Source organism: Oryctolagus cuniculus, chromosome 19, assembly GCF_964237555.1.
Source record: "Oryctolagus cuniculus chromosome 19, mOryCun1.1, whole genome shotgun sequence".
Taxonomy (NCBI): Eukaryota; Metazoa; Chordata; class Mammalia; order Lagomorpha; family Leporidae; genus Oryctolagus; species Oryctolagus cuniculus.
Genome location: NC_091450.1, coordinates 42,521,627 through 42,538,321, shown reverse-complemented (window position 1 = coordinate 42,538,321; position 16,695 = coordinate 42,521,627). Strand labels below are relative to the sequence as shown.

At 51.1% G+C, this 16,695-nt stretch overlaps 1 protein-coding gene across 5 annotated transcripts in view; it reads right to left on the bottom strand.

The window, feature by feature from the left end:
- Positions 1 to 3,107: 3,107 nt before the first annotated feature.
- STAG3 (STAG3 cohesin complex component) overlaps positions 3,108 to 16,695 on the bottom strand; it is a 28,973-nt gene continuing 15,385 nt past the window's right edge. For all 5 annotated transcript variants that reach the window (XM_017342597.3, XM_051847718.2, XM_008258035.4 and 2 more), the window contains 23 exons: positions 16,466 to 16,545; positions 16,079 to 16,186; positions 15,700 to 15,814; positions 15,459 to 15,564; positions 15,196 to 15,299; positions 14,866 to 14,958; positions 14,654 to 14,743; positions 14,199 to 14,399; positions 14,010 to 14,080; positions 13,758 to 13,845; positions 13,251 to 13,331; positions 13,082 to 13,174; positions 12,801 to 12,969; positions 12,553 to 12,689; positions 11,058 to 11,159; positions 10,439 to 10,587; positions 9,762 to 9,890; positions 9,505 to 9,662; positions 6,582 to 6,735; positions 5,620 to 5,721; positions 5,268 to 5,349; positions 3,671 to 3,742; positions 3,108 to 3,461 (listed from right to left, as the gene is read on the bottom strand). In XM_017342597.3, the coding sequence (XP_017198086.3) occupies positions 3,453 to 3,461; positions 3,671 to 3,742; positions 5,268 to 5,349; positions 5,620 to 5,721; positions 6,582 to 6,735; positions 9,505 to 9,662; positions 9,762 to 9,890; positions 10,439 to 10,587; positions 11,058 to 11,159; positions 12,553 to 12,689; positions 12,801 to 12,969; positions 13,082 to 13,174; positions 13,251 to 13,331; positions 13,758 to 13,845; positions 14,010 to 14,080; positions 14,199 to 14,399; positions 14,654 to 14,743; positions 14,866 to 14,958; positions 15,196 to 15,299; positions 15,459 to 15,564; positions 15,700 to 15,814; positions 16,079 to 16,186; positions 16,466 to 16,545 (2,493 nt within the window). In that variant the 3' untranslated portion in view covers positions 3,108 to 3,452. The remainder of the gene's footprint in view (positions 3,462 to 3,670; positions 3,743 to 5,267; positions 5,350 to 5,619; positions 5,722 to 6,581; positions 6,736 to 9,504; positions 9,663 to 9,761; positions 9,891 to 10,438; positions 10,588 to 11,057; positions 11,160 to 12,552; positions 12,690 to 12,800; positions 12,970 to 13,081; positions 13,175 to 13,250; positions 13,332 to 13,757; positions 13,846 to 14,009; positions 14,081 to 14,198; positions 14,400 to 14,653; positions 14,744 to 14,865; positions 14,959 to 15,195; positions 15,300 to 15,458; positions 15,565 to 15,699; positions 15,815 to 16,078; positions 16,187 to 16,465; positions 16,546 to 16,695) is intronic.

Below are 16,695 nucleotides of genomic sequence, written 5' to 3'. Positions count from 1 at the left end.
AGGGGCGGACTTCCCTTCTATTTCTTCCTTCTTCTAATCGTTCCCTCCACGCCTTTCAAAGAGCCACCTCCACCCTGCTTCCCTCCCCCTCAAGGTTCCTCCTGTCCCAGGACCCTTTGATCTGAACCCGGCCCTAGCCCCACTGCTCCTTTTTCACCGTCACTGACTTTGTTGGTGGGCACACTGTCCTCTCCTTTTTGCTCCCGTGGACACTGAGGCCTGGATGTGTCCCAGCTGGGCTGCTGGGCAGCAGAGAGGACAAGAGTGGATGGAAGATCTCTCTGCCTTTCCATAAAGAAAGCTTTAAAACAAAGTCTACAGGTGAAAAGAAACTTTCCCCCATCCTGTCCCTGCCTCCCAAGTCATCCAGGCACAAACTCTTCTCTCACCCTGTAACCGCCAAGGTCACTATTGCCTGGGGTTCAAAAGAAGGGGTGACTTACCCATAACTGTAAGACTTTCTCAGCAATTTGCAAAGAAATCTCTGTACTTCGTAGTTCAGAAGAAAAGATCTTACTGGAAATGATTCACAAACACTTAAAAACATCAGTTTTAAAACATGAGAAGTATTAGTGTGAAGCTCACGGAATACACAGCACTGCCAGTCACCTGAAAAGCCTGGTCTGGCGTCACACATCACGCCAGGAAGAGGCCTTGCTGACCTCAACGTGGGTCCAGCTTGGCCAGGGCCTGAGCAGGTGGGGGTGCTGCTGAGAAGCACCCACAGCCCCGTCTGCACCCAAAGGTTGTGGTGCCACGCTCATCACTGAGGTGGAGTGTGTACATACCAGGTGGTACACAAGACACCCACTGGTGCACTCCAAGGCAGAGGAACATTTAACACCTTCAGATGAAAATACAAGGCAGTTTTGTTCCTACTGAATTGCACAGGTGGTCTCACTAGGACGCAGACATCACAGTTCACCTCTAATGCCACAGCATCCTGAAGGATGGGAGCAAATCCACAGCTTCTATCACCGACTGCAGCTCACTCCTAAAGGATGTGCTGGTTTTGTGGCCCCAAGCAATGTCTATCCTACAAAACACTGTCGTGTGCACTCGGAAATTATTTTCTGAGTTGAAGTCTTCCAAGTGAAGAATTTTAGTGGGTTTTGAACTCATCTATTAAGAATTAGTAAAAAAAAAAATTAGTAAATGCATGGGGCTGGCACTGTGGTGAGTGGGTGAAGCCACTACCTTCAGTGCCAGCTTCCCATATGGGCGCCGGTTCAAGTCCTGGCTGCTCCACTTCCGATCCATCTCTCTGCTATGGCCTGGGAAAGCAGAAGATGGCCCAAGTCCTTGGGCCCCTGCACCTACATGGGAGACCCTGAAGAAGCTCCTGGCTTCTAATCGGTGCAGCTCTGGCCAATTGGGGAGTGAACCAGCAGATGGAAGCTCGCTCGCTCGCTCTCGTGCTCTCTCTCTCTCTGCCTCTCCTTCTCTGTGTAACTCTTTCAAATAAATAAGTCTTTTAAAAAATTAGTAAGTGCAACATGGCACCTATTCTATTTAAGAGGTACCCTCTTCAGTTATGAAGGTCATTAAAACTAAGAAGCAACTGGACTTCCATCTAGAACTTCATAAAGTGTTAAACCATGATTTAAAAATGTTTTCTACTTTGTGTTAATGTTTTAAAGCAAAAAGCTATTTTGCACTGTTAACCAATAAAATATTTTAAAACTTATTTCATCATTAACATTACATTTCAATGTGTATTATAATGCTTATATAATCGGTACTGTTTTTTAAAGTGAAGATGCACAAACTCTGGGAGACAACTCTGTTCGGTATCCATTGTGACTAGATGAGAACCGAAGTACCCCAGCCTTTGCTGTAAACCACCACCTTATTGTGCTCAGAGATTCCAGGTCAGGAATGTGGAATAGCCACAGAAGAGATGCCTGGATCTCAGCTGGGAAAACAGAAGCTGGGGATTAGAACCACCAGATTCCTGGCTGCATCATGGCTGGTGGCAGCTGTCGGCTGGAGCCTGCGCATGGCTGCTCAGGCCCTCTCACACCAAAGTGACTGTTCTAATAGTGAACAACTGAAGAAGTAAAAACTGCCAGTTTTATTTATTTATTTTTTGATAGGCAGAGTGGACAGTGAGAGAGAGAGAGAAAAGTCTTCCTTTTGCTGTTGGTTCACCCTCCAATGGCCGCCGTGGCCAGCGCGCTGCGGCCGGCGCACCGCGCTGATCTGATGGCAGGAGCCAGGTACTTCTCCTGGTCTCCCATGGGGTGCAGGGCCCAAGCACTTGGGCCATCCTCCACTGCACTCCCTGGCCACAGCAGAGAGCTGGCCTGGAAGAGGGGCAACCGGGACAGAATCCGGCGCCCCAACCGGGACTAGAACCCGGTGTGCCGGCGCCGCAAGGTGGAGGATTAGCCTAGTGAGCCGTGGCGCCAGCCTGCCAGTTTTTTTAAAACCTGGCATCACAAACTAGCACAGTATCATTTCCAGCATATTCCATTAGTCAGGCATTCACAGAGCTCACATTCAAGGAAAGAGACCCTGGACGTGTTACTGAGAACGTCAGAATGTGGAGAATGTAAAACTTCCATGATTCTAAGGCTGGGGCTCAAACCACTACACTGGGCTGTCTGGCTGCACACAGATGTCCATATTCCCAAAAAGCCTCCATATTTGTCTTATAATCTTGTCAAGTACTGTTGGCTTGGCTGATATTTTTATTGTTTGCAGAAGGGGTGGTGAGAAAAGATCTACTTGAACCATTCTCTACCTCCTCTTAGAGTGTGAATTAGCAGGAAGCTGGACTGAAGCCATAGCTGAGGATCAAACCATGCATTTCAATACAGTTGTAACAGAGGGTGAGGGTGGAAGAAAGGAGAAGTGGTTCAGGCTGAGTGGCTTCATCACAGGGAATTATTATTTATTGCTCTACCTTATGGACAGCGCCATCTCCCTTCACCTGGACCTCACTGTCACCACTGGATAGAAGTACACAGACACTCTCCCCCTTTTACCAAGCGATACATCCCTAAGACCTGCACACAAGCACTGGGGATGCAGGCACCTGGACACCGGCTAAGGGAGCAGACAGCAAAGAACTCACTCCACCAGTTTAACAATCTCAGGCCACATCCTGGCTGGTCGAAGTGTTTATTGAACTAATCACTAGGCAAAAAAAGGCTAGGAAAGATGTTCCAAAAATACAAGGAGACTTGGGGCTCTTTCTATCAAACACAGACAGTTATCACTCCCCCCACCAAACAGCAGCAAACAGGTAGAGAACAGAGCCATGCGCATCAGGTCAGGGACTCGCAGCTTCTCTTCCAGAGAGAAAGGTCAGCTAGAAAGGCAAAGCCCACTGCTCTGGCCCTGCAGTGGCCAGGGCTGGGCTGGCAGGATGTGTCATTTGCTCTTTTCTCCTGTTTGTTTTTCCCAGATGGCCATGTCCTTGAGGTGGGGAGGGCCCCAGAGTCATGTCAGAAATCCTGTGAGGGGGAAAAGGAAGAGAGAGAGACCAAAGGGCAAACACGTACCGCACTCTTCCGGATCAGGACAGTAATGTCCACTGCCGCTCTGGGCTACTCCTGAAACTCCAGACTGCCCTGGGTGGGTGCTCATTCCATAGCTGACAGGCACAGGGGTCGCCTGCCACGATTTCCCAAGGATACACAACCCCTGCTTGGGGTACACTTACCTCGATATTCAGCTCTGTGGTATCTAGGAGGTCCAGCCCGTGTTCACTGGGGGAAGAGTGGCCATTTGGTTGCTAGACAGAATGGGGTCAGAAGTCAGAACGGTCTTTCCTCACTTCTATCCAGCACAGAAACAAGGTCTTTTCCAGTCTCTTCAGTACAGTGTGAGGGCAGTGGTCGGTCCCTGCAGCCCAGTGTGGGCGTACAGGTACAGGACCAGAACTGTAGTAGCCTTCGGAGAGATGCCTCCACTCTCAGTCTGCTAGCCCTGCCCCTTACATGCACCCTGTCTGGGAACAGGGAAACCAGGGAAAGCAGTTTTCCTGGAGGCACTGCTCTGTCTCTGGTTTCCAGTGCTGGGGGATTTCTCCTTCCGAGCACAAGGCCTCCATTCTGCTTTATTCTATTCTGTTCTTTCCTCAAGAAGCAGAGAGCAAAGTAATGGCAGCAGAAGAGATGCGGCTTGTTAAGAGTGGAGTGTCCGTGTGCTCCTCCAAACCTGTGTGCGGAAGTTGGTCTCCAGTGTGATGTTGTGAGGTGGGGCCTTTGGAAGGTGACTGCCTCATCACAAGGTGGAGCCCTCACGGATGGCTTAACGCCCTTCAAAGAGGCCCCGGAGCCACACACCCTCACGTGCAGACACGGCGGGAACCCGCCATCTGCAACTCAGAAGAAGGCCCTTACCGGACACAACTGCGCTCACCCTGCTCTGACTTCAGCCCCCAGAACTGTGAGAAATTAATTCCTGTTTCTAAGCCACCACTGTTTTAGCACTGTTTGGCACTCTGTTATAGGAGACTATGACATAGCTCTTTTCCGTCTGTAAGGTGCTCTCAATTTCTGTTTTAGGTAAAATATCCATTTTAAATTTTAAAAATATTATTTGAGAGAGGTGGAAGGATGGAGGGAGAGGGAGCAGGGAGACCTGCTATCCACTGCCTCAGCCCTCACTGGATGCCTGGGAGCCAGAAACTCAATCCAGGTCTCTTGGGTGGGTGGCAGGGCCCATGCGCCTCCCCAGGTGAGCAGCAGGAGGCTGGAGTCCGGAGCACAGCTGGGACTCTAACCCAAGCACCCGAGTATGGCTGTGGGGATCCCAGGCAGCATCTTCAGTGCTGCGCCAAATGCCCTCTCTCAGAAGCTTCATCTTAAAGATGAGGAGGTGGGAGGATGAGAAGGGCGAACAACTCAAAGCAGAACTGAGGACTCACACTCGGCCCCTCACTCCAAATCCCGTGCTTTGCCCGGCACACCAGCAGCGTGGGGGGGAGGACAGGGACTGGGAGGCCCCCGGCAGAGATGGGAGGTAGACGTGCGTGCGTGTGGAGGAGCTGCACTGTGTGGGCTGCCAGGCTGGCCTGCCTGCCCTCCTGTCTCGCCCCAACTCCTTCTACCCTCAGGAGCTTCAGAGGCAATGACACTTAATTTGAGGGTGGGAGGAAAAGCACTGTTCCAACCCTTTTTGTGATTTTTATTTCTTTAGTAAATGTGAAGTCCACAACCTTTTCCTCCCTTGCTGTGTGACTCTCAGAGTCCTCCATAGCTTTTGGAGCCCCGAGTGTCTCATTAGGGTAGCCCCGAGCTGCTGGATCCACATACCTTGTCTCTGTCCTGCCGCTCTTCACTCGACTCCTCCAGAATGCCTAACTCTTCTTCCTGGCTGTCCTCCACGAGGCTCAGTCTGACGGAATGGCAAACAGCAAGAGTTGTCAAGCTATTCAAGGACGCCTCAGAGATACCAGGGAGACAGGACAGGTGGGAGGTGGAGCGTGAGGCTCTAGGAGTCCGCTCCTGCCTCAGTCAGTGCTGCTTTTTACAAACGAGGCTTCCACAGGATGCTGGAAGGGAGTGCCCCGTAGGACACGGGCAGAGGAGCTCCAGGTAAGGCTGGGACCTCTCCCAGTGGATGATGGATCGGAGGTGCAGATGAAGAATGAGGACAAACACTTACTGGGTCAGCCGGCTGCCCAAACCAGGACCGGGAGGCTTGTGTGGAACGTGCAAATACTGCGAACTCAAGGACCTGGACTGCTGGCCGCCTGGCAGGAGCTGGCTGTTAAGAAAGTGGCACCATCAGTGACAGGATAAAAGCAAAGAGTGGCCGGCGCGGCGGCTCACTAGGCTAATCCTCTGCCTTGCAGTGCCGGCACACCGGGTTCTAGTCCCGGTCAGGGCGCCGGATTCTGTCCCGGTTGCCCCTCTTCCAGGCCAGCTCTCTGCTGTGGCCAGGGAGTGCAGTGGAGGATGGCCCAAGTGCTTGGGCCCTGTACCCCATGGGAGACCAGGAGAAGCACCTGGCTCCTGCCATCGGATCAGCACGGTGCGCCGGCCGCAGCGGCCATTGGAGGGCGAACCAACAGCAAAGGAAGACCTTTCTCTGTCTCTCTCACTGTCCACTCTGCCTGTCAAAAATAAATAAATAAAAGCAAAGGGTACAGAGAGGAAGTAAGGTGGCCGCTGTTACAGGAGAGAAAAGCTCAGAGTCTTGGGGAAAAGATAATTTTTTAAAGATTTATTTGAAAGGATTACACAGAAAAAGAGAGAGAGAGAGAATATGAATGAGAATCTTCCATCTACTGGTTCACTCCCCAAATGGCCACAGCTGAGCTGACCCGAAGCCAGAAGCTTCCTCTGGGTCTCCCACGTGGGTGCAGGGGCCCAAGGACTTGGGCCATCCTCTACTGCTTTCCCAGGCCACAGCAGAGAGCTGGATCGAAAGTGGAGCAGCTGGGACTTGAACTGGTGCCCCTATGGGATGCCAGCACTGCAGGTGGCAACTTTACCTGCTACGCCACAGCGCCGGCCCCAGGAAAAAGATTTTAAAGATAAAAACATGGAACAGATTCAGAGAAGAATCTGCACATGACGGATTACTCTAGGCAGGAACAAACACCAAACCAGAAACAAACTCACCCCTGAGTGAACTCCGATTCCATTTCTTCCAACCGAGCCAGGGGCTGCCTGCTCTTCACCACTGTGGAGGTGAGGGTGGGTGTGGGTGGGATGCTGTTCAGCTGCAGGCTTTCTTCCTGGGAGAGGACACCCTCCCTGCTGTGTCTGGAGGGGCCTGGGGGGCAACAGAGAGAGAAAGATCTTTCATCGGCTGGTTCATTCCCTGGATATCTGCAACAACCAGGGCTGGGCCAGGCTGAAGTCACGAGCTTCCTCTGAGTCTCCCACATGGGTGGCAAGGGACCTGGGACACCTTGCTCTGCCTTCCCAGGCTCATCAGAAGTGGAGCAACCAGGACTCAAAGACTCCCATGTGGGATGCTGGCACCCAGGCCACGCTTAACCCACTTTGCCATAGCGCCCGAGAATCTCATTGGCTGAGAAAACCATGGCAGTGTTAATATCAACTTGACAGGTGTTGTAAATAGCATCTGTTTCTTCCCCATGGCCCCAAAGTGAGTGGCTGCCGGTCTAGACAGAAAGCTACAGGAGACAGGGACGAGCCACACCCATAGGTTTTCATCCTGAGGGAACCCTCTGGGCCCTCCAGGGGATCCTCCTCGTCTTCTGAACCTGTTAACAGACTAAGGTCCAAGGGCTCAGACCTGGGCCCCTCTTTGCCATCTTCACTGGCTTCCTCAACCATCTAGTTTCACGCCCACCAGCTCCCACGCTGACCTGAAGCCATGAGCATCCCCAGCTGTTAAGTCCATCTCCACCTGGAATCACGTGACTAACACCATAGCTCTGATATTCTTCTGATATTCTTCCAATATGCCAAGAACACCCCCCATCGTGGCCTGTGGACTAGCCAGCTGCTCCTTCTGGTGTGCTGCTCTGAGATTCACTAGGTACACTCTCATCTCTGCTTAAAAAAATTAATTAGGGGGGCCAGCACTGTGCGCAGATCAACCCTCTGCCTGCAGTGCTGGCATCCCACGTGGGTGCCAGTTTGAGTCCCGGCTGCTCCACTTCCAATCCAGCTCTCTGCTATGGCCTGGGAAAGCAGAAGACGGCCCAAGTCCTTGGGCCCCTGCACCCGCGTGGGAGACCCGGAAGAAGCTCCTGGCTCTGGATCGGCACAGCTCCAGCTGTTGTGGTCATCTGGGGAGTGACCCATCGGATGGAAGACCAACCTCTCTCTCTCTCTGCCTCTCCTCTCTCTGTGTAACTCTTTCAAATAAATAAAGAAATCTTTTAAAAAAATCAAAAACTTTTGTGTTCCAAAGGTACCATCAACAACCCACAGGAGAAAATTTTTGTATATCATGTGTCTAATAAAGATCTTCTACCTAGAATACATCAATAACTCTTACAACTCAATAAAAAGATGAATAACTCAATTTAAAAATGAGCAGAGGACTTGAATAATTTCTCTAAAGAAGATAAACTATCAATTGGCACATGAAAAAAATGCTCAATATTGGTCATTAGAGAAATGTAAATTTAAACCACAATGAGACATCACTGCACAGTAACTAGGAGATGGATAAAACACACAATGACAAGTATTGGTGAGGTACTAGAAAAACTGGAGTTCCTACATACAGCTAATGGGATTATAAAGTGGTATGGGCACTTGGGAAAAGAGTTTGGTATTTCCTCAAAAAACTAAATGTGGGGGAGGCCTTATGGTGGAGTGGTTAGGACACCTCTCAGGACACCTGCATCTCCCATCGGAGGGACAATGCTGGAGTCTCAGCTCCACTCTCGATTCTAGCTTCCTACTATCGAACACCCTACTATCGAACACCCTGGCAGGCAGATGACGGCTCAAGCTGCTGAATCCCTGCCACCCTCATGGGAGACCTGGATTAAGCTCCTGGCTCCCAAGCATCTGGGAAGTGAACCAGTGGACGGAAATTCCACCTGTCTTTCTCTGTGCCTCTCTCTCAAAGAAACATTTTTAAAATGTCAAATAAGTAGATTAACAATAGTATGATGGGCTGACAGGTTAGAGAATGATTGTGAATAGGTATGTTGTTTCTTTTGCAGGGACAACAGTGTTCTGAAATTAGATAGTGGTGTTAACTGCCTAACTCAATTCTAAAAACCATGGAAGCATACATCTTAAAACTGAATTTTATGGAATATGGAGATATGTCAACAAAAGTGACACATAAAAAATCACATATTTGAAATGTCCACTAGAAAATAACACTAGTATATCAAACCATGATTTTTACAATGTTACCACCTAAAACAAGACTTTGAAAAAAAAAAACAAAACAGCAAATTAGGTACATCATTTAAACAGGTGGTGATCTGAAACTAAAAAACCATGAAGGGGCCAGCGCTGTGGCGTAGCAGGTTAAAGCCCTGGCCTGAAGCGCCAGCATCCAATATGGGCACTGGTTCTAGTCCTGGCTGTTCCTCTTCCGACCCAGCTCTCTGCTATGGCCTGGGAGAGCAGTGGAAGATAGCCCAAGTCCTTGTGCCCCTGCACCCACGTGGGAGGCCCGAAGGAAGCTCCTGGCTCCTGGCTTTGTTCGTATTGGCGTAGCTCTGGCCATTGCAGCCATCTGAGGAGTAGACCAGTGAATGGAGGACCTCTCTGTCTACCTCTCTCTGCAACGCTTTCAAATAAATAAAATGGATCTTTAAAGAAAAAAATGAAAGTTGTGGAAAAATCTGTAGCATTTGGACAACAGACTACAAGATGTCAAAGGGGGCACCCTAAATGTACAGATTTCCTAGTACAATCTTTGGCTTTATTAATTTCCATTTGGTTTTTCATAGAGGTTTGCTATATTTGGCTAAACACTGAATAAAATGCCCACAATGGGAGCAGATGCTAAATGGAGTATCTGACAAAGTGTGAAGGTGCCAAACACCATCTGCAGTTTGTCTATGCAGTGGAAGCTGCCACCACGCCGGCACTCTACCTTCAATGCGCCGCCTCTTGGAGCGGGGGAGGCCCTGAGGGCTGGCCTCAGGCACGTTCTCTGCAGGACTGAGGGAGTGGCAGTAGGTGGTGACTGAACCCCAGGGATGGGGAGGTGCCTGGGACACGAGCTGCAGACACTTTTCCAGGTAGGACAGTCTAAGGAAGGGGTGCAAAGAAGTTGAAGTGGCCACTTGGGCCCTCCCCAGATCCTCCTCTCCCTGGTCCACATCTCTCCCCACCAATCCACCAACTTACAGCAACCGCTTGTCCTGATGGAAGAGACGGGGGGAGAACTCTGAAAGCAGCTCCAGGAATGGCAGATTGGGGGGCTGACTGGAGGAGCCAGCTGGAGGAAGCTCTGACAAGGCGAACTTGATGCCTTCCCTTGGTTGGGTAGAAGTATTTTAGGAAGATGGTGCCTTCCCCCCCTCCCAGATCCCAGGGCTGAGACATCCTGTCCACGTGTACCCATCTCCTGTTCCCAGCTTATTTCCGACAGCAAACCCACCATGAACATGACTGCTACTTTAAAAAAATTTTGATTTTCATCTACTGGAGAGAATGAGACAGAATTGATCTTCTGTCCACTGGTTCCCCCCACCCCCACCCCAAATGCTTGTAATAGCCAGAGCTAGACCAGGCCAAAGCCAGGAGGCTAGAACTCCATCCGGATCTCCCACGCTGGTGGCAGGGATCCAATTCCTGGGCCATCAATTGCCTCCCAGGATCAATCAGCAGGGTGCTGTATTGGAAGCAGAGCAGGTGGGACTCAAAGTGGCACTCCAATATTGGATGCAGACAACCCACGCAGCAGCTTAACCCACTGTGCCACAACACCCATCCCCGACTGTACTTTCTGACATGTTTATCCTCCCTCCAACACCTCACTCCTAGCTCTCCCTATACCTGGCCTCCAACAAACCCTTCCTCACTTGTGTAGCATGACAACAAGGTCACGGTTCTGCAGCTGCTGGGGTCCAAAGCTCAAGGCAAACCTCCGGGCCAGGTCCCTCATCTCGATGAAGGCTGGTAACTCATTCAGGCCCTGGGGCCCGTGTTCTTGCAGCAGTTCTGTGTACAGCTGTGTTTAGGAGACATGGCACATTTGGGAAAGGGAGGAATGAGGCAAACTTGAAGAGCACAGTACTTTTTTTTTCTGTTCAGATATTCCAAAGGGCTTGGGACGCCATCTACTTTTATGTTTTCTTTCTTCCTAGGGCACTGCCCTCTGAAACAAAGGAAGCCTTCACCCCACTCTAACAATACATGTCTATAGTAACTGATGGAGGCTGCAGGAAAACTCACTAATAAAGATGCTCCATCATGTCACTGCTGGTGCTCCCATTTTGACTAACAGGTGATTTCTATGGGTTTGGAGTGGCAGCTGCCCACTTAGAACTATTTCTAAAGGTCTACTAGATACGAAAGACCCTGTCATGTAAGTCAAAACAATAAAGCACTTGTTCTTAAGGATTTGTACATTTTAAGTGGCTCAGGATGGACAGACAGGTGGCACGTCAGAGGTGTGGGCTCCCTAAGGCAGAAAAGTACCTGCTTGAGGCTCAGCAACAGGATTTGGGAACAATGGCTTCGGTCAATCTGCCTTGCTCTGGTTAATGTTTCCTTGATAATATCACCATAGTCATTGTAGAACTGAGGAAGCAGAAATGGAAAGGATGAGTTTGGACTACAGGAAGACGTTTGTCTCTTCCGTCACATTTCCTACCCCAGATGCCTTAGGTAGGGAAGCATGAAGCAAGCACAAAATAACTCAGACAAGACTACCTCGGGGCCTGCGCTGTGGTGCAGCAGGTTAACACCCTGGCCTCAAGCACCAGCATCCCATATGGGCGCTGATTAGAGACCCGGCTGCTCCACTTCCAATCTAGCTCTCTGTTACGCCCTGGGAAAGCAGTAGAAAATGGCCCAAGTGCTTGGGCCCCTGCACCCTCATGGGAGACCTGGAGGAGGCTTCTGGCTCCTGACTGCCACATCTCCAGCTGTTGCAGCCAACTGGGAGTGAACCACCAGATGGAAGACCTCTCTCTCTCTCTCTGTAACTCAAATAAATCTTTTTTTTTTTTTTTTAAAGACTCCATCTCCAGCCAATAGGCACAAAGCCCAAAAGGAAATCACAGTTTAGGTAAATAAATAAGGGAAGAAAACTCTACCTGGATCCAGTCCCTAGAGGCCTGGGAAACCTACTAGCATCACTGCCACCTGGCACAAACCTTTTACGAGTCATCTTCCTCCACTCCTGAATGGAAGTTCCATAAGACACGAACCTCTGTTTTATTCACTGTTGTGTCCCTAGTGCTTGGTGGGTGCTCAATAAGCAGAATCAATCCAGTGGCAGGCTGAGGAAACCAGGGCACTTTTCCAGGCATCTTGTGAGGACTGATAGATCTCTTCCATTCCCTTTTTCCTTATATTAGCCCATCCCATACATAGGAGCTAGTTCCCTTCCAGTGAATTTCTTAACGGCTTTTCCTCATTATTTACTTATAAGTCTCTCTTGTCTCCTAATTATAAACTCTATTGCCTTTCCCTACCATCTCTTTAAGCCTGACACCATCAGAACAACCCCCCTTCCTTTTTTTTTAAGCTTTATTAATTTGAAAGTCAGAGTTACACAGAGAGAGGAGAGGCAGAGAGAGAGAGAGGAGAGGCAGAGAGGCAGAGAGAGAGAGAGAGAGAGAGAGAGAGAGAGAGGGGAAGGCTTCCATCTGCTGGTTCATTCCCTAACTGGTCGCAATGGTTGGAGCTGCACCGATCTGAAGCCAGGAGCCTCCTCCAGGTCTCCCAAGCGAGTGCAGGGGCCCAAGGACTTGGGCCATCCTCCACTGCTTTCCCAGGCCATAGCAGAGAGCTGGATCGGAAGAGGAGCAGCCAAGACACTCATATGGGATGCTGGCACTGCAGGCAGCAGCTTTACCCGCTATGCAACAGCGCTGGCCCCCTTTTCTTTCTATAATGCCATAACATCTGAAGTCATGGCTATGCCAACTGTTCCCCACTGTCTTTATTCTGTGGGGCCTCAATGTACCTTGTTGTAGTGTTTGAAAATATCTGAGGCTGCATCCATCTCCAGCACCCCATAAAGCAACAGTTTGCAGAATCCAGCCAGGAGGCGGCGCCGTTGGTGCAGCTGCTCTATCTGTAAATGATCCTCCTGGGAGTGACCTGCCCCACAACAAACGCAGAATGGAAGCACAGACTTGGGCCTCCTGCCCTACATTCCTGAGCCAGGCTCAGGCCCCAAACCCTTCATCCACAGGTATAGAGTCCCTGTACCACTGCCCAGGTCTCCTGGCTGGCTGAAGACATGATCCATGAGGAAGCTGGCTAGTTCGGACTGGAGAGTGGCTTCAGGAAAAAAGATAAGGGGCCTAAGGAACTCACGCCCCCCTACAATCATCTGAGGGCTAAAGATGAGGAGCAGATCACTTAGTAAGACAAAAGCCTGTCAGAAGAGAAAAAAAAAAGATGCTTAGAATTTACAAAATAATGCCAACAAAGAAATCATACTGTCAATTTCCCCCTGCAGTGGGGGACACTCAGCTTCTTGCTCCCACCTGCTCCTGGATCTCAGGATCCACATCGGAGAGGCAACTCTGGCAGAGCTCGCAGAAGGCCACCATTCTGCCCTTCAGACTCAGCAGCTGCTCCTGTGAGGACCACAGCTTGAAGGGGAGGAAGGAACACGACTGCTCCACCTTTGTTCTCCCCGAGACCCACACTCACCTGGGAAGTACCTGATTCAGAAAGGTGGGTCAGTGTCCAGAGAATGGAAAAGTAGACAAGAGTCAAGGCTGGCAAGATCACCTGTAATAATGAAATAGTAGGCAAATGAGGTTTGGGTCAGGAGAGTGAGAGGCAGGTAGTGGGAGAGAGTGGGGAAAGCAGAAACAGGCTGGCACACGCACAAAGCAGTGAAGAGGAGAGGAAATGAGGTCAGAAGCCCCAATTCCCTTTCTAGTGTGAAGTAACTTCTATTCCAAACAATCTTAGAGGCTACTATAACAGGCAGAAATGCCGCTTCTTCCTAATCTACTCACACTCTCCTAGAATCCCTAAATATGAGCTCTGGCACCCAGGAAACCTGAGGCCAGCTGTTTTCAGGAGTAGAATGAATAACTCCCACCTGACCTGCCTCACTGCGTCCACACCACACTTGGGACACGAGGCCACTGGGACACAGGCCCTGACGCACTCCTCCCCTGCCTCCACTTCTCCAGCCCGTCTACCTGCCTGGTGTGGAACCTCTCCTGTGTCCACGGCCTTCCGGAGGAGTCGGTAGCATGGCTCATAGAGCTCCCAGCGAGTTAGATCATGAGCGCTTTGAGGGGAGAAGAAAACATCACACTGGACCAGAAGGAAGGGAGCCCATTCCACAGATCCCAGCCCAAGCAGGACAGGAAGCAGAGACTGCTCACTTATAGAAGGCAGGACGGGGCAGACTGCTTACTTATGAAAGGCAGGGCAGGGGTGCAGACTGCTTACTTATAGAAGGCAGAGAGGCGCTTCAGCGTGGCTGCCAGGCTGTACACCTCATCCTCATCAAGGACGGACGACTGAGGAAGAACGAGTGTCCACGCAAGGGTTTTCCCCAGGATTCCTGGATTCAGGCTCCCATCCCGTGGCCCTCTCCCACCCTCTCGCACCCCACCACGTGGGTATCCTGGATCGCACCTGCAGCAGTTCGCTGAGCTCCTGCTGGAAGCGGTCCGTCAGCAGATCCATGAGCTGGCTACGGGCAAAGTCCACCCGGCTGAAGAAGGTGAACTCGGGATTGCAGAGCAGGCAGAGGGCATGAGCCGCAGCCTCGAGCACGGCGGGCTCTGCGTGCTTCACCACCACCTCCTGCAGCTGCTCCAACAGCAGCTCCAAGTGCTGAGGGGAAAAGGCAGAAGAAGATGGTGCTGCAGAGGCCGGGTGGGGGGACAACTCTTCTGGAAGGGAGGAGAATGCGGAGTGAAGAGAAGGGTTCAAAGAATTACACTTCAGGTGTACCTTGCCTGAGAAGGAAAGGTTTACTGAGTTTTTTGGAACCCAGGTTTGTAAAAAGAACTGACACAGGCAGTAGAACTCTTGGTCCTAGCAGGGAAGCAGCAGAGTCTAAGCAGCTCATCCTCCTGCCCTCTCACCCTCTCCAAGCGCCAGGTGCAGTAGATGTTGAGGTCAAAATAGTCGAGAAGCTGCAGCAGGGGAGCGACCTTCTCGGCATCAGCTGAGAACTGTGACGAGCAAGGGGGAGGCCTCATTAGCCCAGATCCTGCTACTTCATAGTCCGACTCTCACCTGAGGCCAGCCCCTTCCACCTGCTCAGGCCCTGACCTGAACACTGGGGCTGCTTTACCTTGGCCAGGAGTGGAGGCAGCAGGGGGATGAGGTGTTCGGTCAGCTTCACCTTGTCATCGGCCTGGAGCTTACGCTCTTTAGCAGTCAGGCCCTGGAAAGACAGGCATTTGGGAGGAGCAAAGTATGGTGACACACTGTGCATCGCTCCTCCCCATGCTCTTAGCTGCCCGGGAGGAAAAACAATGTAGCAGCTCCCTTTGGATTTCTTTTTCTGGAGATGAAATTCTTTGACGGGAAGATCCCTAATGCAGCGCCGCAGGCTGAGGGTGGACAGCACACATCTGGCTCTAATGCTGCTCACCTGTCCAACCTGCCCTTCATACCATACCTTCCTCCCAGTGACCCGCCCCACAGGCGGGTGACCCTCAGCAGCCTGCCGGGCACTGGACACAAGGATCTCTATCAGTGTGCTCTCCTGCACGTCGCCCAGGCCTAGAGTGGCATAAAGACAGGAAACAGAATCAGACTAGCCTTACTCCACCACTCCCTGCCCAGCGCCGCCTCTGCTGCCAGGTCCAAGTCAGCCAAGCACTGTCTCTGGGTCTCGTTCTAGGTCAAGGCCCTGGGCCCCAGGGAGGACAAGGTACCTACTCTGCTCCTTCTCCAGCAGCAGGCCTGTCATGCTCTCCCAGTCCTTCAGCCTAGCCCCCGCGCAGTCCCACAGGCTGTCCACTAGGTAGGCAGCATGGTCATGGAGCTGTGGAAGAGCCCACGGTGAGTCACTGATGCTCCAGGAAGTGCTTGTTTGTAACTGCCCTCATCCCGCAACGCCCTCCCCTCCCCAGCTTGCAGGTCTTAGGCACAACAGCCAGACATGCCCTGCCCACGTCACCTCACTCTCCACAAAGAAGGACAGCAGAAGGTGGAAGAAAGTCCTCCGGGCATGTGGACTTCGGTGTCGCTCTCTGACACTCACTGCTCTCACCTCACACTCGGGGTAGAACAGCCTGGTGAAATGGACACGAGGAAAGAGCACAGCAGGGGAAGCAACAGGACTGCAGGATCACCACGGAGGACATAAATGGCCCCAGGAAAGAAGAATGGAGTGGAAAAGGGTACAGAGCTAAGGAAGGCTCCGAGGAATGGCGAGAGGAGAGACATCAAATGAGACTTCACTAGGGAGAGGGAGAGCCTCAGGCAGGGCAACAGCAGATTAGAGGACCAATGATGGAGAATGTTGCTACAGGAACATCGAACAGGAACCTACTCACTTCCAGTACAGAAACTCTCCAGCTGCAGAGGCCAGGGCTCGGTTGCAGGCGTACACAACAGGGTAGATGCTCTCACAGTCCACGTCTGTCAGCATCCCTTCCATGTTCCTGCCAACAGAAGAGAAGAAGCGTGTGGACGTGGACGGCGTCTTCTCACACAGCCAAGGTTAGAAACGAGAGAGGCAGAGTCAACAAGGATGTAACTCACAAGGAACTTTTAAACAAAGAACAAAAGACAAAGGAGTAGAGAGAGAAGGCAGGAATAATGACCCCTCAAGATCCTGCAACTCAGAAACGTAAGGAAAAATCAACCCATGACAGGGAGAGAAAGACTCCCGAAGGGCTGACAGTGGAAAAGTCAATGTCTGCTCGCTTCCCTGGACTCACTTAAGGATAAGAATCAGCAATCTGACGGCCTCCACTGCCACATCATACTCCTTGTCCATGACCATGGAAACCATCCGGTCCTAGGGGAAGGACATCACTCAGTATCTCATTACACCCATGCCAAACACCATGTCTTTTTAGAATGTGACACATTACAAAGGGCAGGGGCATAGAAGCAGATGCTACAGCAGAGCAACAGAATGGGGAGATAGGAGATGAGAAATGGAACC